This window comes from Neofelis nebulosa, chromosome 9 (assembly GCF_028018385.1).
Source record: "Neofelis nebulosa isolate mNeoNeb1 chromosome 9, mNeoNeb1.pri, whole genome shotgun sequence".
Taxonomy (NCBI): domain Eukaryota; kingdom Metazoa; phylum Chordata; class Mammalia; order Carnivora; family Felidae; genus Neofelis; species Neofelis nebulosa.
Window position 1 is genome coordinate 129,595,793 of NC_080790.1, and position 20,583 is coordinate 129,616,375.

The 20,583-nt window shown below is 51.6% G+C and overlaps 1 protein-coding gene across 2 annotated transcripts in view; it reads right to left on the bottom strand.

Moving 5' to 3' along the window:
• The window catches only part of PTGIS (prostaglandin I2 synthase), a 37,133-nt gene extending 17,300 nt beyond the window's left edge, over positions 1-19,833 (bottom strand). The window contains exons 1-5 of one of the 2 annotated variants that reach the window (XM_058685913.1): positions 19,638-19,833; positions 11,433-11,556; positions 10,016-10,194; positions 7,981-8,124; positions 4,454-4,605 (exon numbers count right to left, since the gene is read on the bottom strand). In XM_058685913.1, the coding sequence (XP_058541896.1) occupies positions 4,454-4,605; positions 7,981-8,124; positions 10,016-10,194; positions 11,433-11,556; positions 19,638-19,711 (673 nt within the window). In that variant the 5' untranslated portion in view covers positions 19,712-19,833. The remainder of the gene's footprint in view (positions 1-4,453; positions 4,606-7,980; positions 8,125-10,015; positions 10,195-11,432; positions 11,557-19,637) is intronic. The other variant, XM_058685912.1, reaches the window with a different exon arrangement.
• Between the last annotated feature and the right edge of the window lie 750 nt (positions 19,834-20,583).

The window sequence follows — 20,583 nt, forward strand, 5'->3', positions numbered from 1 at the left end:
GTCATTCTTTATTATAAGGATGCTTTTCTTCCCAAAACAATATTCAAACAAAACACACCCCTCCCAAATAATTTAGTAAAACGAATGTTCCAGAAAGCAGTATATTTAGCTTGGGGCTCTATCTGCCCCCAATTCCCTCCTATATGAGAAGCACCAGACTCTGTGATCTAAGCATCCCCCAAAGGGTCAATTTTCTTTTAAAATATGTTTATACATTTGTTTTAAATGGTGCTTTTAGATGTTTATTTATTTATTTGGAGAGACAGAGAGTGAGAGCAGGGGAGGGGCAGAGAGACAGGGAGGGAGAGAGAATCCCAAGCAGGCTTTGCACTGTCAGCATAGAGCCCAACGTGGGGCTCAATCTCATGAACGATGAGATCATGAGCTGAGCCAAGATCAACAACAGTCAGACACTTAACCAACTGAGCCACCCAGGTGCCCCAAAATGTTTACAATTTTAATAGTGGAGGAGAAATAATGTATCCACGTGGCAAAAAAAAAAAAAAAAAAAAAAGTAAGAAAAAGAAAGAAAGCATCTCTAAGAGTTCAAACGGGCATTTCCATCCCATCTCAGCCTTCTCGGAAGCAAAATGTTCCCACAGGCTTAGAAAACAAAGATGTTAACCACACTTACCGTGGTGCTCATTGCACAATATATGTAAGTCAAGTCATCATGCTGTATACCTTAAACTTACATGGTGTCGCGTGTCAATCATTTCTCAATGAAACTGGAAAAAAAATAAACTAAAAAATCCCACAATATACCCACTCTTCTCATGGTTTTGGTATATCCCTTTCTACTTGACGGTTGCTGTTTTCCTTTATGTGAATGTATAACTTATTTCATCAGTCCCCACGGGTGGACCTACAGGCTGTCTGCAGCATTTGCTATTATTATAAGCAACGGGCAATGAGGATCTTTGTGCATCTCTAGATGTGTGCAAGCACTGCTGTAGGATAATTCCTAGTAGTAGAAGTTCAGGTTCGAGGGAATGAGCATTTCTGTTTTGACAGGTTCTGCCACATCACTCTTCCAAAGAAGCTGCCCTCTTCACAAGCCCAACAAAGTCTGAGGGCAGCTGTCCATCTGTCCAGCCCCAAGATGAGAAACCTTCCCCAACACTGCCACCTGCTGCCCGCACTGGGAAATGCAGCTTTCCTATACCCAGCCCAGGGCGGCTCCCTGAATGACCCAGGGTCCCCTATAATAGCGTGGGTATGGATGGATGAATGAGCAATGGAGAAACCACTCTTTCCTGGAGAAGCAACCGATGCTGGGAGGTACCAGGTGCTTTACACACAGGATTTTGCAATCAGACCAAGTTTTTCCTTTTGCAGGGTCTGCCTCCTAACAGTTGTGTGTCCCTGACAAATGACTTCATCTGTCTGGGCCTGGTTCCTTACTTGCAAAATGGGTATAATAATATCAACCTTCTAGCATTGATGGTTCAATAAGATCAGGAATTGTCTCTAAAAGGATGATAAGAGGTAACCCGCAGAGAGGAAAAGCAAATGGCTAGTGACACACGAAAAGCTGTTCCATCACAGCGATCAGGGAAATGCCCATAAAGCCAGATGCCCTTTTTTGTCCATCAGGTTGGCAAGGTCTTAAAATCTGATAACTGTTTGTTGACAAGGCTGTGGGGAAATGCAAATTAAAACAACAAGTTACCTGCCTCTGCCCATCAGATTGGCAAACAAATGCAAAGACTGATAACATCTGGTGGGGGAATGAGCAGACTCCTTCCCTTCGGGCAGGCGTATGAATTGCTCCATGGTTTTGGAAATGATGTGGCAGCAGCTAACAAGAATTTTAATGTGTATGCCTTCTGACATGGCAAACCCACTTCCAGGAAACTGTCGAGAGGAATAAAATCACCAGATGGTAGCAAAGATACAAATACAATGAAATACTAAAGTAGCCACACACACACACACACACACACACACACACACACACACAAAAGGAAACAATTATAAGTATCCATTGGAGGGGGATGGTTGCCTAAATCCTGACATGCAAGAGCTGCAAAGATGACTCAATTCTTTGTGTGCTGATTTTATATCCTTCTACTCTGCCAGTCTTTTTCACTTGAGTTAGTTCTGTCATGGATTTCCTGGGGTTTTCCCAGCACAGTATCAGATCTTCTGCAAACAGGGATAGTCTTACATCTTCTTTACCCATTAAAAAAAATTTTTTTTAACATTTATTTATTTTTGAGAGAGAAAGAGAGACAGAGCACGCGTGGGGGAGGGGCAGAGAGAGAGGGAGACACAGAATCCGAAGGAGGCTCTCCAGGCTCTGAGCTGTCAGCACAGAGCCCGACGCAGGGCTCGAACTCAAGAACCGTGAGGTCATGACCTGAGCTAAAGTCAGAGGCTTAACCCACTGAGCCACCCAGGCATCCCTTCTTTACTCATTCTTATGCCAGTAATTGATTTCTCTTATCTAATTGCATTGGCTAACACCACTAGAAGATACTTGTATTGACAGGGAAGAATACACAGCTATGTTGTTAGGTTAAACAAAAACCCAAGCTGCAGATAATAGATATAATTCCTTCTTAAAATACACCCAGTGACACCCTAGATGCGTGTCTTTGTCTCTGTAAAATCGAGTATTCCTACGAAACAGTGTGAAGGGATATATGCCAGCATCTTTGCATTGTTAATCAACGAGAAGGTTTCCTTCTTAAACAATCTAATGGGCTAAAGTGTGGTTTCTAAAAACTACATAAATAAAGGAAATGGGTGATAAGCTGTTGTGAGCACTGAATGAGACCATAGTTAACCTGGTATCTGGCACCTAGAAAGTGTTCAACATGGGGCGCCTGGGTCAGTCGGTTAAGCGTCCAACTTCAGCTCAGGTCACGATCTCGCGGTCCGTGAGTTCGAGCCCCGCGTCGGGCTCTGGGCTGACGGCTCGGAGCCTGGAGCCTGCTTCCGACTCTGTGTCTCCCTCTCTCTCTCTGCCCCTCCCCCGTTCATGCTCTGTCTCTCTCTGTCTCAAAAGTAAATAAACGTTAAAAAAAAAATTTTTTTTTTAAAAGAAAGTGTTCAACAGAGAAGTGTTTTTTCTTATTACCTCAGCCATTCCCAACAGTCACCCTCCAGGAAGATCCTATTGTTCTCCCCACTTTACAGATGAGATCGCTGAGGCACAGGGACACTATATAGGAGCCCGTAAACTACCTCAAGCCATCTGAGCGGAGCATGTATCAATCACTCCCTTCAACTGCCCCTCTGGAGAAAGGATCTGGGGTAAAAAAAAGACCAGTGACTTGCCCCAAATCATCAGCTCAGAAGCCCCACAGTAGGCATCTGAATCCAGATTTTGCTGCAAATGTCTGAGTCCAGGATACACACGACTTCTCAGCCTTCCTGTGACACTTAGAATACATGCAGTTTCCCGACCTCCCTGGAGACTTGGATTCAAGTGGACCGGAAGGGATCTGGGGGCTTGTATTATTAACAAGGGCTGAGAGGATTCTTCTCACGAGAGAAGTTTGGGACACAGTGGCCAGAAGAAGAGTGCAGCCCAGTGGTTCGCATGGCCTCTGTGCACTGAATCCTGCCGGAACCTCTTTACCAACACCGAGCTCCCTCTGTAGCCACAAAAGTAAGTGGGGCGGATTTTCACAGACCCAAGCTGAAATACTCCAGATGGGAAGTTCAGGGAGAATGCTACGCGGCCGGACGGTTCCTTCAGTGTGCAAGATCAAGGTCAGAAGAGCGGACGGCTGATAACAGAGAGGTGAAGGCAGGTGTGCCATGGGAGACAGGTACAAAGAAGGTTCGCAGAAGCCGGATTCACAACAGCCCCAAACTGGGAACGACCCACACATCCCTCCACCAGGGGACAGACAGACAGACTACTCTACTGAAATGCTATGCCACGGGGAAAACAGACGACTGATACACACGGCCACCAGACGAGAGGCTGAGTGAAAGAAGCCGGGCACGAAAGGGCACATGCTGCGTGATTCTATTTATGGGAAATTCGCAAACAGGTAAAACTAATCCCAGGCGACAGGAACCAATATGGCGGCTCCCTCTGAGTGGTGGGTATTGACTGGGAAGGACACGAAGTATTTAGATTCACCTCTCAGCCGTGCATTTAGGACCTGGGTGCTTTCCTGCATGAAAATCATACCTCAGCAGAAAAAAGTAATAGCAACCTTTAAAAATAGGAAATAATAAAAATAACGCACAACGAGGTCCCCAGGCCCCACTCTGGATGTACCGCATCTACCAGGAACCCCAGCTCGGGCCCAAGCCCTGCCTCCTACCACTGTACTCTTGCGTAGGCCCGGTGACAGGGATCTCACTGCTGCCCAGGGCATGAGAATGTCCGTCCGCCCATGTTGCCTGTGAGCCTTCAGCTTGAGTGTGGGCTCCCCCTCTGGGTCCCTCTGTCTGCCCCACCGCCCACCAGGGTCCCCATGGTGCTTACCCACTGACAGGGAGCCACGTGCCAGTTTGGGGAGCAGGAGGTCGAGCTGGCGGAAGGTGTGGAAGACATCGGCTGAGTGGGTGCGGTCCTGGGCCCGGCTCTCACGGGTGCGCGGCAGAGCTTCGACTCCGTACAGAGTCAGGTAGCCGGCTCTGGGGGAGGCGAACGGCGGGTCAGGGGGGTCCTCCTTGGACGCTTCTGGCCAAACCCTCCCACGGTGGCCTACAAGCTTTTCTTCATGCATACAGCTAATAACCACCTGCCTTTCCTACTTTCTGCCTGGACTGTTCTGGGCCAGGGAGTCAGCAGTGGAGAAAACAGATAAGGCCCTCAGGGAGTGGACCCTCTAGTGCGGAACATAGACAACAGGCAACAGACTCAGGCGAACGAGTGATACACCAGCTGGGGCTCAGAGGTGCGGACAGACAAAGCCAGCTGGAATGTGGCGGTGAAGGGTGGGGAGGGGCTCAGAGATGCAGAGCTCATGACCTGCCCAGCCCACTAGACTAAGGCAGCAACCCCTCCTTCAGAACAGCTGAACCTCCCGGGGTCATACATGCGTCTCTGCATCGGCACAGGAGGAATCCCACCCCACCTCCCGCCGCTCCCCTGGTCACATAAGGCCCTGGGTCCCTCTTCTCCACACCAGTGCCCTCAGTTTCCTTAAGGCAGAGCTGGAAAGGTGTAGCTCACAAACTGGATTCATCCACCAACATGTTGTGTTTGGTTAATAGAATTTTCCTATGAACAAACTGAACAATTGGGGAACCACACAAAAGCTTAATTTCCCCCTCATCTCATCTTGAAAACGGAGAGAATTTGGGCCCCTGGGAGCCTGTGGTCCCGCCTGCCAACCCTGGACAGCAGAGGAGTCACAGCCGCTCCCTTGTCCAGGAACAAGCTGAGTCAGCTGGCCCTGTGGTCTCTGGTCCCATTTGTGCTGGTTTTTTCCTTAAAGCAGAGAACCATTTCCCTGTATATATATATTTCTATGAAAAATATGCAACGAAACGAAACCACCAGAACCCCAGCAAAACCCAAGAAGGCAACGAGGTTTCACACTGTGGAAGTGAAGGCCCTTCCCAAGGCCACCTGCACTTCTAAGTGACACAGAACTTGGCGGGAGATAGAATAAATCGTCGTGTGTTAACACCATGTGACCTATAGGTGGCGCCAGGAGCCATGAAGAAGAATAGGCCTGGACTAGAGCTGGGTAAAGAGAGGGCTCTCAGACTAAGTGGGGGGAGGTCAGGAAAGGCCTCTCTGAGGTGACACTTGAGATGGGAATGAAGTGAGGCAAGAGTCATGCAGACATGTAGGGAACAGCATTCTCAGGCAAGGGAACAGAAACTGCAAAGCCCTTGGGGTGGGAGTGTGCTGGGCCGGGACAGATCACGCAGGATCCTGCAGCCCGGGTTAGGACTCTGGATGGGACTCTGAGCAAGGCAGGGGTGCCATAGGACAGGTTGGGGGGCTTAAGTGGTGGCATCTCATGGTTTGGGGCTACATGAACCTGCACCTCCTGTCATCCAACCCATTCATCCCCTTCCTGTCCCAGGGGCCGCGGACGGCACCAAGAAGGCCCAAGCCCACCAAGCCAGGAAACAGGAGCTCCAGCCCAGCCAGGCCTCAGACCCTGAAGACACAGGGGTCCATTTACATCTGACCCCCCCCCCACACACACACACACACACCGCTGTTGCCAGGGGCCTAGACAGCCCAGCCACCACCCCACTGTCCCCACTTCCCCTGATGCCACAGCTTTTCCTCTCTCACTGCTTCTCTCAGAGAAGGACACGGGGCCACGGGAGCCAGGAGACGTGGGAGATGCCCTGCTGGGAACTTGCGGACTGGTTTTAGCTGCTCCTCTCTGGACCTCAGTGTCCCCATCACACGAGGACAGGGTGGACCAGACCAGCGTCACCCAGATGAATTACAGCCCTTGATGGTGTGTGCGCTACTCCAGGGGGACAGGAGAAAAAACGTGGGCCACCGACACATCAAAGGTCGTGCTGGAAAGCGTGGGCTCTGCGGACAGCCCTGCCAGGACCCCCGCGACGGGACTCGAGGCAAATGCCTTAGGTTCTCCCGGCCTCGGCTTTTGCATCTGTCAAACGGGGTTTGTACAGTCCCAGCCTCGGAGAGGGGCTGTGAGGGCGAAATGCGTTTACACCCCTTGAGCCCACACTGCGTGCACATACGTAGCTGTCCCGAACGTGCCTGGGTCCCCATATGTGGCAGCAAATGCCTCTCCTTTATTCTGAAACTGTGTCTCAAATTTTTTTGAAGCAGCTGAAATGAGCTGTGGTTTATGAAATGCTGGCCAGCTAACGGCAGCAGCAGCAGTCAGCGGGCTGTCCTTATTCCTCTCCCCACTCACAGCCTGCACCCCCGCTCCCCTCCCCCCCACAGCCCCAATCAAATCCTCAGCAGGTCCCGTCAGCTCTGTCCCCCAGAAATACCCCATTGTTGCCACCTCCCCGTCACCTCTGGGTCCAGGCCCCCGGTCTCTCACCTGGGTGACTATAACAGCCTCCCAGCGGGCCCTCCTGCCTCTCCTGCCACACACCCACCTCAGGTTAGCCTCTGTCCACAGCCAGAGAGAGCTGTGAAACCCAAGTCCAATCACGTCAGGCCCCTGCTTAACCCTCCCCCCCCCGCCCCCCCAACCCCGCTGTCACTCATTTTACTGAGAATGTACTCCAAAGCCTTTCAAGGCCTCGCGGCTCTGTGAGACAGTTTCCGCAAGGGCTCTGACTCATCTTAACCCCACTGCCTGGGTTCGCTGCGCTCAGCCACAGTGGCCCGCTGCCCAAGCTTCCTCCCACTTCCGCGACTCTGCACCTGCTGGTCCTACCGCCTACTTGTGGCCAGCTCCCAACTCTGAGGCCAGACCCGCAGAGAAGCCCTTACTTTCAGCCTGGTTCAAAGAGCTCCCCAGACACAATCAACCCATCTGCGGATCTCCGTTGTCTGTATTTGTCACTCTCTGACATAACTGTCTTTATTTACTGGTTTATTATCGGTCTCTCCAATGAGCATCAGCCCGGTGAGTTTCAGTTTGTTGTCTGTCTTTCCCCTGCTGTACGTCCAGTGCCTGGAATAGTGTCTGGGCCTCCTGAAGGAAGGAACGTTAGTGCAGTTTTTACTATAAGTTTACAAGTTCTGATAAAAAGTTGAAGTCCTGGGTTGGCCTCCCGAACGTTTTGTTTTCCTGGTCCGTGAAGTCTAAGGTTTGGAAACCACAGGAAAAGATGGTCTCTGAAACCTTGTTTTGCTACACCCTCTCTGGACAGCTGGCAAGGCCCCTTTTCCTGACTTGCGCCTCCTTTACGACTCACAGCCTGAGCCAGGTGCACGCCTGGGGTCCCAGACACGAAAGGTCATCTTGCAGTCTTTGCTTCTGAGTGTCCCAAACTGCTTCCCCACCCACAAAGTCTTCATGGTTCCCGTGGCCACTATTAACGGCTGAGCCGGGTGCAGAGTGCTGGGCTCCACTCCCGACGAGGGGAGCCGCACCGGCTCACCTGAGCAGGAAGTTGTAGGAGAAATCGAGGAGACCCATCTCATGCCAGCCACCGCCCGCTTCTGTGGCGTCCCCCAGCAGGACAGTGCGGAGGTTGGTGTACATGGCTTCCGTGAGCGCCTGGAGGTCCTTGTGGAGGAGAGTCCTGGGACAGGAAACAAAGTAAGAGCACAGCTTCCAGTGGGAAACGTATGCACACAGGCGCCCCTATTCCCAAAGCTCAGGGTCCCAGGGCCCCAGGGCCCCGCTGGCAACGGGGGCCTGCGGACAACTGGCTTAACCATGATGGTATTACTATTAATATCATCATCAATGACAGTGACAGTTACTCTTCACGGTGCTAAGCACCATGATCCTGTTTCATCTTTTGACAACTCTAGGGAATCACAGTTGTGGTTATGACACCCATTTTACAGACAGAGAAACTCAGGGACAAGAGAGGAACATGACTTTCCCGAGGTCACCCAGCCACAGCGTCTTGAATTCCTAACCGTGACAGTCTGCCCCTCCTTGGGGCACACAAGCTTGGATAAGGAACCCAAAGACGTCTGGAAGAGAGAGAAACAGCAGGCCGACCCTTCCTCCTTGAGACCCAAAGTTAGGCACACCTGTTTGGATAAAGTGTCCCCTGACCAATGATTGCCAGGTAGGACACAATCCTGAGTGACCCTGATCTAGCTGTTCCCTAGACCCCACTCCAAGCACTTGATGGAGACAGTAGCCCTTAACAGATGCAGGAGCCACGCCCAGTAGACAACGTGCGGGCTTAGGAGAAATTTCCAGAAACTCTTAGGGCAGACACTGGAGGAAAGTGGGGTCCTCCTTGGGTAGCGGGGTAGAATGCAGCGAACCGAGGAATCTTATTGCTAACGGGACCCAATGGTCCCCCTAGAATGCCAGGACCTAGGACACTTGGGCTCAGAAATCTCCTAGCGGCCATCCCACAGAGCCAAGTTCAGACTGGGTACTTCCTGTCATCAGCATTCACCTCATATTCTGGCCTTTCCTCAGCTTTAGCAGCCCTGCAAAACCCAGTCTTCTAGAGACTTTTCCTAACCCCAGGAGGCCACCCTTCCTGGAGACAGATCACTAAGGATTCCTGTCAGACTGCACGAACTCTAGGGATGCACACACTGTCTTATTTCCTCAGCATCTCAGCTGGAGTCTGCAGACCTGGGTTCAAATCTCAGCTGTGCCATTTACCAGTGATGGAACACGCACATCACTTCACTCCTGAGTGTGTTTCCTCACCTGTAAAACGAGGATAAAAATATCTACCTCTTGAGGTAGATCGATTGCACAGAGATGTAAGTGTTCCTATCAAACACCCGGCATATGACTGGCATCTTCAAATTGTGGTTGGCATCATTCTGGGCCCCCTGCATCTAGACCAGTGTATAGAAAGTCCTCAGATATTTGCAGAAGTAATGAATGCAGAGTACATGTGCCCACACGTCCTCATGTTGATATAACTATTCTTTATGTTTCAGGACCTACATCACTTCCTCGCTGTGTGACCTCGGGCAAGTCTTCTCCGAGCCCCAGTGTCCTCATCCATAAAGTGGGGCTGTAAGTTACTCACCCTCTAGCATTGTCATGAAGACTAATGAGACCACAAAGGATGGGCTCGAAACTATTAGCCCCCCCGCCCACCTCCCTTCCTTTCACACGAGGAAACAGAGGCCCAGAGAGGGCAAGGGATTTGCCCCAAGCCACATAGCTAGGAAGTGGGGGAGCTGGGATTTGACTCTCGGTCTGGCTGACCCAAACCGTGGGCTCCTCCTACTGAAATCAGACCTGTCTCCTAAAAGAAGTAAAGACGAGAAGAGCCTTTCTTCAGCCCAATTCTTTGGGGCTGTTTTTTTTGTTTGTTTTTTTTTTTTTGGTTTCCTTTGTGTCTGTCTTCTCAAAACAAATGTCTTCACCAGACACCTGGTGTGGACACAAACTCAAACCACTCAGCACCTGGGCTATGCAGGCAAAAGCAGGTCACGCCCTCCCCGGCCCACCCACAGGGGCCACCTTGAGCCACTCACGGTTTCATCTTGGCCTTTTCATCACTGGGGCTGTAATGTGGGAGCTGCAAGTCAAAAATCCTCTCCATGAGGAAGACAGCATAGGCGTGGAAGTCCAGCTTGGTGCGAGGCTCCCACACCACCGTGTCATAGGAGTGGGGGTCCAGGAGGACAGTGACATACCTGCCCCCCACCAGCACCTGTGGGAAGTCAGCAGGGACGAGGTGAGGAGAAATGCCATCAAGGACAGGAGCTCTCAGTGGTCAGGGGCCTACCCTGTGCCAGGACCTGACATTTCACAGACAGTGTTCTCCCATCCACTCCTCACGACTGTCTGTGACGTGGGGACCACTTATAGCCGAAAACTGAGGCTGACAGAAGGCAGGGGATGTGCTCAAGATCACACAGCTGAGACACAGTAGAGAAAGGACTGGCATTCAGCATTTTTCGGTAGCAAACGTCGGGCTCTCAACCACCTCACTCTTCAGCACCTGCCATCATTATCTTGGTTACTGTCATATCTTCAGCATCCGGGAGAGAGTCTGCCCACAGAAGGCAGCAAATGGGTGTTGTGCATATCATGGGTGGAGAGACTGGATAGAACAGGTGGCTAGATGAGTGGATGCTGTTGGATAAATGCTAGTGAATGTGCCAGAAATACCCACTTCTTTGGGAGGCCGAGCCCTGAATGTAACCTGCTGCCCAAGAAGGTAAGGAAAAGAGAAAGAGCTGTAATCCTGTAATTAACAAAGGAAAGGGAATTTTCCCTCAAATGTCTGTGTGGGGGAGTGGTCACACAATTCTCAACACCCACGCAACTGCCTTGGCCCTGTTTCCAAAGTGTGATCTGGGAGTCATGTTACTCGAACTCTCTTATAAAATGTAGGCCAAAATCCAAGAAGAAATGCCACTGGATGGATTGTTGGGTAAATGGAAGGATATCAGTGAATGTATGTTGGATGGAAAGATGAAAGGATGAGGAGGTTAGATGGAAGCTGAAAGTGTGGATGAATTTTGGGAACATGTGGCAGCAGGCTAAGTGGATACTGGGGAAAAGGACCGAAGGACGAATGTTGGATGGGTGGAACCCAAAAGGATACCTGAAGGTGGATGGGTGTGGTGGTTGTGTGGATGTTGAAGGATGGATGGATGGATGGATGCTGGATAGATGGAAGTTGAGTGGATGGATAGAGGTCAGTTGGATGGACGAACAAGAACTTCATAGACACTGAATGACTGCATCACTTGATGCTGGGAAGAAGGAATGGATGTTACTAAGTGTTGGCTGTACAGTTGGATGGGAAAATGGATGGAAAATTGGCAAGACCACTGGATGGTAGGTTAGGGTATGGAAGGATATAGAAGGAATCAGTGAACACCAGACGACAGGCCCACCTGCTCACCCCCTTCCCTCCCTCGACGCACATGAGGCACTTACAGTGAATATATCACCATGCTTCTCCTTCATCCTGGTGAGGAGGCTGGCAGCATCTTTTCCAAATTCCAAGGCATGGCCCAACCACGGGATACTGCCCACGTCCAGAGGAGGCTCACCAGGTCGCCTGCAGAAGCCATAGTACTTATCACTATTTGATAAAGTAGGGAAGAAGAAAAAGAGTGTAGGGCATGGGGTATGACTTTTCAGCGGAGAGAAGGCTTCCCTGGGACATTGGAGGAAGACCTGAAGGTGGTGAGGGAAGGAACCCGATCTGGAAAAAGAGCCTGCCAGGCAGAAGTAACAAGTGCAAAGGCCCTAAGGCTGGATCATGCCTGGCGTGTTCCACGAACAGTAAGGAGGCCAGTATGGCTGGAGTGGAGGGACCAAGGAGAACAGGAGACGTTGAGGCCAGAGCAGGAACAGGTGTCAGACCATGCAGAGCCTTGGAGGCAGCTGTGAGGACTTTGAACTTTTTCCCTGCATGAGGTAGGAGCCATGGGAGAGCTTCGAGCTGCACAGGGACATGATTTGACTTAAGTTTTTACAGGATCCTTTTGGCGGCTGAGTAGAGGCGGGACTGCAGGGGGCCAAGAGGAGAAGCTGGGTGACCAGTTGATGTTGGTACGTCTTAGGGAATCCAATCGAGGTGGGCTTTCCCTGTGGGTGGGAGAGCTTTCTAGAACCCAGAAGTACAAGGACACAGAGTTCTCTGCCTGAGCCAGCGTGGACAGGGCTTTGGTCATCCCACACCCCCTGCCATGCCCACAGAGAAAGGATGAGACTGGAGACACGGTTGAGTGATTGAGTGGCAAAGGGCAGCAGAAGGACCGTCCTCATCACTGACCCCTGGCTGCCCCTGCCTCACCATCCTCTGGGGGAGGGGCTGTTCGCTAGGGAGAGCTAATCACGATCACGAAGTGGGCCTCAAATAGCAAGACCGCTGCTCATGGTGGACCCCTGGGAGGTCCTTAAACCCAGGCTAGGACCCCTATCTTTGTCGTAGAACGATCAGAACCACAGGCATGCAGAGAGCTCCCCGTCTGGTGAATAGCAAGCCATCCCTTGTCTTCTCACTCGCTCACCGAATAGCAACTGGGAAGCAGGCACTGCTCCACGTGCTGGGGTTACAGCAGTGAACGGGACAGGCAAGGTGCCTGGCTTCATGGGGCTTACATACTAATAAGGGGAAGGCAGACAAAAGCAAAAAAAAAAAAAAAAGCAAAATCATTTCAGAGAGTGACAAGCGTGATAAAGAAAATAAGGGAGCTACGAGTGAACAATGAAAAGACAAATAACCCGATTTTTAAATGCACGAAGGAGGTGAATGGACAGTTCTCTGACGGAGATGCACAAATGGCCGGTGAACAGATGAAAAGACGCTCGACATCGTGAGGCACTGGGGAAAAAATGCAAATCAAAGCCACAGTGTGGCACCATTTCACACGAAGATGACTCTCCTCTAAAAAAAGAAATAGTCGCTGTTGGCAAAGATGTGGAGAAATGGGGATCCGCATATAGTTCTGGTGGGAATGTAAACGGTGCAGCTCGTGTGGAGACTAGCCTGGCAGGTCCCTGAAAATCTAAGAGTTACCACACAACCCGGCAACATACCCCAAAGAACTGAAAACGTAAGTTCGTATAAACCTGTACACTGCTGTTCACAGTGGCATTAGTCATAGTGGCCAAAAGATGGACCCAATGCAGATGTCGCTGACTGATGAGTGGACAGACAAAATACGGTATGTTCACGCCGTGGGAGATTATTCAGCCATAAAAAGGAATGACTGATTCATGCTAAAACCATTATGCCGAGTGAAAGAAGCCAGACACAGAGGTCACCTCTTGGGTGATCGACTTCTACGCGATGTCCAGAAAAGGCACATCCAGAGGGGCAGAAAGATTAGTGGTTGCCAGAGCTCGAGGGAGAATACAGAGTGACTGCTTATGGAGGCAGGTTTCCAGGCTTCTTTTGGGGAGTGACAAAAAATATTCTAGAGTTAGGCAGTGGTGAGGGCAGCACAACCCTACAAATATTCTAAAAAGATACTTTTTTTTTTAATGTTTATTTATTTCTGAGAGAGAGAGAGAGTGGCGGGGGGGGGGGCAGAGAGAGAGAGAGACACAAAATGCAAAGCAGGCTCTAGGCTCTGAGCTGTCAGCACAGAGCCTGATGTGGGGCTCAAACCTACCAACTGCAAGATCCTGACCTGAGCTGAAGTCAGACGCTTAACTGACTGAGCCACCCAGGTGCCCCTGAATTGTATACTTTAAAATGGTAAATGTAGGGGCGCCTGGGTGACTCAGTCGGTTAACCGTCTGACTTCGGCTCAGGTCGTGATCTCATGGTTCATGAGTTCGAGCCCTGCATCAGGCTCTGTGCTGACAGCTCAGAGCCCGGAGCCTGCCTCGGATTCTGTATCTCCCTCTCTGTCTGCCCCTCCCCTACTTGTGCTCTGCCTCTCTCTCTCAAAAATAAATAAACATTTAGGAAATGTTTTTAAATGGTAAATGTTATAGTGTGTGAATTATATCTCAGCAAAGAAAAAAGAGAGCTAGGTGACAAGGGCTGGTCAGGGAGGGCCTCCCTGTGGAGGTGCCATGTGAGCAAAGACCAGCAGGATGAGAAGGGAGTGGAGCGCCAGAGTGGGGAGAGAAGGAATTTAGCCAGTGGGAACAGCGAGTGCAAGGGCCCTGGGGTGGGGGGCTTTCCAGACAGCAGGCACTAGTGTGGCTGGAGTGGACTGTAGGGGTGAGAGGCAGGATTTGACCTGCAGCTAGGATCAGGTTTCCATGCCCAGTATGATGGGGAGCCCCTGGAGGGTTGGAAGGTGGGGCTGGAAAGTGATGTGGTTATGCTTTTAAAAAGTCACAACACAGATCATCCAGGAGTGTGACAACGGAAGTGGAGGTGAAGCTAGCATCCGACTCCCCCGCTTCCAGGATGGGGGGCTTCTTCCTCTAAGACACCTTTGGGGGTATGAGCAGGGGCTATGGCTTCCTTTCCCTGCTCTTTGTCCAGGCTGCGGCCAGAGCTCCCCAGTGACCCAGGTGTTATTTCTGGCAGCTTTCATCTTTCCCCAGAAAAGTCCCAAGGAGGCTCAGACAAAGGCAGGAAGCTGGGAGCCCAGGAGTCTGACCCGCGATATAGCCGGCTGGCTCTTGGATCCTAGGTCCTGCATCCAGCTCGGGCCCAGGCCACATTCCAGGGTGACTCAGCCGTCAGCCAGCAGGGATGAAGGAGACTCTATTTTGGGGTCTGCGGTCTCCAGCCTCGCCCACGGACACCCTCACTGTTTTGAGATACGGCCAGGCCCTTGGAGAGGAGGGAGGTAGGGCTGGACCCCCTCATCCCCGGCTCCTGCCCACACAGCCTGTCCCTCCGGTTTCAGATGCCAAGACACCTTTTCTGATTCCCCACTTCCCGTCACATGGGCCCCTCCCCAAACTGCCCACTCGCCACTCACAGACTCCATGGCCAACCTTGCCACCTGGCCTCTCTCTCACGCTCAACCCTCTGCAAAGTGGGGGAGAAGGTTAAGGATGGGCAGCACCCAGCTTTGTGCCCTGAAGCATCACACCCACACTGGACGGAAGTTCCACGAATATAGGCACTTGACCCCCAACACTTAACAACAGTGCCTGGCACAGAGAAGGCGTTTAATAACTATGTGTCAGATGAATGATTTGTGTATACAGGTGGTGCTCAAAGAGGAGCACCTGCCCCTCCCCCCACCCGCCAGAGTCTGCCAAAGGGGTCAAGGGACCCAACGCAGGTTAAGTGCCTGATACACACAGTCCATGTTCTGGTTTGAGCAGAAGCGGCATCATTTAGCTGTGCCGTGTTAGTGGATTGCCTCACATCTCTGTCCAGGAGTTTCAACTCAACTCAGGGCCTCAGGCTCTGGGAGGATTTCATAGGGGGGGACCGCAGGGTTTCAGCAACCTGAGCGTCTATTCTTCCCCAGGGTTCACCCACAAGCTGCCGGCCATTAACCCTCTTCCCCTCCCCCACTCCTTAGTTTTTGTTTTCCTGTTTTTGTAACCGACACAGAAGGTTCGGAGAATTCTCAGCGTCATAGGAGAATGGTTAGGGCAAGCAGAGTGACAGAACAGATGCAAACTGGAGAGACAACAGGAGGGGTGGGGACGGCAGCAAGGCTGAGAGAGGGCTCTCCTATGGAGTCCCCAGCAAGGGATGGTCCATTGTCGCATTTTGCAGGAGAAGCTGGAGACCTGGTGTTTGTATGTGGAACACCCTAATCTTCTCCTCTTGCTGTGTGTGGTACACAGCAGACCCATCTGGGCTGCATCCAACCTCGGGCCGCCACTTGGTGGCCTCTGGTCTGTGCGGGTTGAAACAAGGCACATTTTCTGTGCCCAGAAACTCCGTGCCCTGCAAGGGCCCAGATCTTTTCTGGAGCCACCGGGAACCGTCACCTGATGCCACAGTGACCTCCCCACACCTGGAGTGTTCTTCCAAGGCTCTCTAGACCAGACGCACAAGCCCAAAGAGGAAAAGAGACACACGCAGCCCGGTGGGGTGGCCGGGGCACGGGAGATCGGCTACATGAGACTTGGTGGACAAACCAAGGCCCAAAAGGACAGCAGGAAGGATGTTTCTGACAGCCACATGCAGGTCATCAGCCCCAGTGGCACAGAAGTCAGACTCCTAATTCCTGACAAGGTCTCCTAATTCCAGCTTACAGCCTCTCCCAAGAGAAAACACTCACGGTTACCCAGGCGGGTTTAAAAATCTTTGCTGTAACTGCCAAAATTGGAATTTGGACTGGAGACTACATAATATTAATCATTTTTGTATTCTGAGGTAGGATAAGAGAATTGTGGTTGTCTTTTTTTTTTTTTTTTTTTTTTGACATGCGTTCTGAAATATTTTCTGGAAAGATATTGTAACATCTGGAATTAAAAAAAATTTTTTTTAATTTGAGAGAGAGCATGAGAGTGGGGGAGAGGGGCAGAGAGAGAAAGAGAGAGAGAGAGAATGAAAATCTTAAGCAGGATCCATGCTTAGTGTGGAGCCTGGTGAGGGGCTCAATCTCATGACCCTGGGATCATGACCTGAGCCAAAATCAAGAGTCAGACGCTCAACCGACTGAGCCACTCAGGCACCCCGATCTGTAATTTTTTGTAAAAATGTTAACCACCAAATAAGGGGATGGTTACATGGGAGTTCTTATACTATTCTTTTATTTTTCTGTATAGGTGAAATTTTTCATCATTAAAAATTTTAACTTAAAAAAAAGCTAGAGGTAAAGACACTTGCTGACTGACTGAAGTTCCTTTTTTTTTTTTTTTTCTTTTTACTGAGAAAAGCATGAGTTTTGGAACTGACTGGATGGGGAATAGAATTTCAGTGTGGCCCTAAGGAAGTCACTTAGCCCTTCTAGGCCTCAGCTGTAAAATAGGGTGATGAACATTACCTCAAGGGTCAGTGAGAAGAAAGGAAGGTGTGGGGTCTTGCTTGTTTGATTCATTGTCTACACAGCATCAGCATCATCCACCTCTTTTTCCAACACTTGATTATTTGTCCTTAAGAATCTTCTGGGGGCGCCTGGGTGGCTGAGTGGTTAAGCATCCGACTTCAGCTCAGGTCATGATCTCACGGTTCATGAGTTCAAGCCCCACGTTGGGTTCTGTGTTGACAGTGCGGATCCTGCTTTAGATTTTCTGTCTCCCTCTCTCTCTGCCCCTCCCCTACTCTCTCTCTCTCTCTCTCTCTCTCCCAAAAATGAATAAATAAATAAATAAATAAACATTAAAAAAAAAAGAATCTTCTGGGAGTAGCCACAACTTACTATCTTACCATCATGTGGTTCTAAGACTTTTGAGCGTTCAGATTACAAATAAAATGTGTGGGAAGCATGGAAATTCATTTTTCCTGGGAATTACAAATCCCTATGGCCCAGATGCGTAATCCAGGCAGATCCCGCACAAGTTGCTTAGCTTCTCTGAGACTCAGTTTCCTCCTCTGTAAACTGGGAGTAACAAGAGTGCCCCTTGCTGAGATGGGAGGAGAAGAAGATGAGATTGGGGCCTGAACTGGGGTGCCTGTGGGGTCTCCCCAGGGTCCACCCAACTAACTGCCCCTGAGCTCTCAGTGACCCCAAACCCATACTTCTACCTAGGACCCACCGTTGACCCTCCTAAGCCACCAGGTGTAAACATCAACGACTCACCCTCGAAGATAAATTAGCTCTCTGGATTACAGCAAGGCTTTGCTAAAATAATGTCTAACTGGCCTTTCTTCTAACCCAGAAGTTCCATTCTCAGCTACCATTGTCATCAGCAACCCCATTTTAAAGATTGAGACACTAAGGCAGAGAGTGGTTACCCAATTTGTTCTTGTTCCTAGAAGCTGAGAGTTCCCACACGCTGAGCACCCAGGGACCCTGCTTCCCAGAACCCACGTAGCTTATAGCCACCACATCGGCTGGGGCGGGGGGGGGGGGGCGGGGGACACAGCGCAGGAGGCCTGGAGACAGCCTAAGGGTCCCTCAGTTGAGACAGGAATAAAAAGGAAAAAAATAAACTTGCCATTCATTCATAATATGAAATACTACACAGACAATCAAAAGAATGAATCAGATCTCCACGCAGCAACATGGACGGACATCAAAACTAAAACCTGCGGTGAAAAAAGCAAATGTGCGATCCGAAAACATCCCTGGACAGAGTTTCCCCAAAAGCCTAACAACTTTGGAAGAATAATTCATTTCTTCACAGAAGAACTTATTTGTGGACTTTTCCTCTTTCTTCCTCATTTTTTTCAGGCAAATGAACGAATACATAGTTTTAAATTTAACCTGGGAAGGTGTCTGGAGGTTAAAGAAAAAGATCACAAGGTTACTGTTTGGAAGTTGAACTAACCTCTTGTTTAAAAATAAAAAGTTTCCAGAAAAGTTCTGGAATTTTCAGACACTCTCATTTCACACACACACACACACACACACACACACACACACAGTGCCCTGTATTACCTACAACCTCACCAAAGAGGGATCACAGAAGGCAGTGTCGTACTCTGGACTGGATCCTGGCACAGAATGAGCACATGATGGAAAAGCTGATGAAATACAAATGAAGTCTGGAGTTTGGCTCATCTTAACAGACCAGTGTTGGCTTTTTAGTTTTGACGAATGTACCATGATAATGTTAAATGTTAACAATGGCGGAAACTGGATGGGGAGGCCTTGGGAAACTGGATGAGGGGTCTTTGGGAACTCTTTGTACAACCTTTGCAACTTTCTTGCAAATATAAAACCAGTCTCAAATAAAAAGCATACTTTTTTAAAAATCTGGAAGGTTCCCCTCCAGCCTTGCTCTGGCCGAGCTATGCGGTAACCTTGATCAACAAGAAAAGTCTGGAATTGTCGGAAGGGAAGGGCAGGGCTTCAGTCTTATCTATAACGGGATAAATATTTAAGCCAAATACATTCAGCTATCCCATGTGCAACTCAGATTAAGTTTTTAAATTAACTTTGTAAAAAAAGGACTCACTGCCGCGGCACTGATTTCAAGTGTATGAGATTTACTCCTTCTCCTAAATCACAGATTCTCAGTGGAGCAGGACAACCTTTGGGACTAGGAAGCTGAGAAGTTTGGCGCGGGTTCTACCCTGCCCAGGCTGTGGGGTCTCAGCGGAAGGGAGACCCCTTTTCTGGACCAGAGCATTGGGAGATCCGAGTTTCCCCAACCCCCTCGTCCAGGTGGGGGAGGGCGGCCTCCCATGGAAAGTGGTTCCAGGGCTCTGCATTCCCCAGCCTCAACTCGCCCATCTGTGTAATGGGGTGAGGATCAAGGCGACCCCCCGCCCCGAAAACCGAGAAAGCCTGGGGATTGGCTCAAGTAGGTGCTGGATCCAGGAGGGGGCTTCTCGCACCCACCCGGAGACCCTCTCCAGAAAGCCCTTCGCAGGTGCCAGCCGAGCGCGTGTGCACCGGGGGCCGTCTGCCGGGTCCTCCAGCCCCGTCGCCCACTTCCCGGGCCTCCACCCACCCCCCCACCCCCCCGGAGCCTCACCGCCCCCCCCCCCACCCCGGCGGCCTGGCCGTCGTCCTCCCCCCGGGGTGGGGCGGCGGATGGGCGTCGAGCCCCTTCGCCCCGAGGGGCCGGCCGGTGGGGGAGGGACGAGCGGCTCGGGACCCCGGGGGTCGCCCCTCTGTCCGGGCGGGGGGCGAGGGCACTCACCGCGAGCGTCGACGGCTCAGCAGCAGCAGGAGCAGCAGCGCGGCCAGGAGCCCGAGGAGCAGGGCCCAGGACATGGCCGGGCGGCGGGCGGGCGGGCGGGCGAGGCTGCGGCGGCGAGCGGGCTCCGGACGCCCAGGTGCCTCTCGGCCCGCGCGCCCTCCCTCCCCGCTGGCCCGGCCGCGGCGGGACGGGGGCGGGCCCGACGGCGGAGCCGGGGTCCCGGGGGGCGGGGCGCTCTCGGGGAGCCCCTCCCCCAGCTCGGCGGCGCCGGCCCCCACCTCGGGCTCGGAAAGGGGCTGGGAAATGTGGGGTGCTGCGGGCGGGCCGGCGGGCGAGGTGGGAGGGGGGTGCTGCGAGGGAGGGATTATGGGGGGGGAGGGAAGGGAAGGGAGGGAGGCACTGGGTGGGGGGGGGGACGGAGGGGCGATGGGTGACGCGGGGGCGGAGGGGGAATGTGGTAGGAGGGGTGGGAGGGGCCCACCGTCCCCACCCTGGGCCTGGAGATTTCTGTCCCGTGTGTCTGGGCCAGGTGGGGTTACGGTGTTTGCCTTCAGGAATATAGTGAAGGGGTTGCAGGAGCTGCTCCGGATTCAGCTCTGAGCTCCCCTCCCCAACTGCTGTTAGAGCCAATGCCTGGAGCACAGCAGGGGCTCAAGCGTATGGTGGCCATTGCCAAGATCGCCTGGTGCTTAGGGTGCCAGCCTCTAGGTCTTGTGGCTCTGCAAGAGACCACCCCTGGGTGCTAAGGGGAACCCAGGCTCACCACTCACTCCCCCACCGATTTGCACCCTGGGAAACCTTGTGCAGGAAACCTAAACCCTCTCCGAGGCCAGTTTCTTGTCGGGGAACAGACAGGTCAAAGGCGTGAGAAATTGACCGGAGCTCGTCCAAAAGGTTGCCAAGTACTCGTTGCTTGGCACAGGTGAATGCTGTGAGTCCCGGTGGA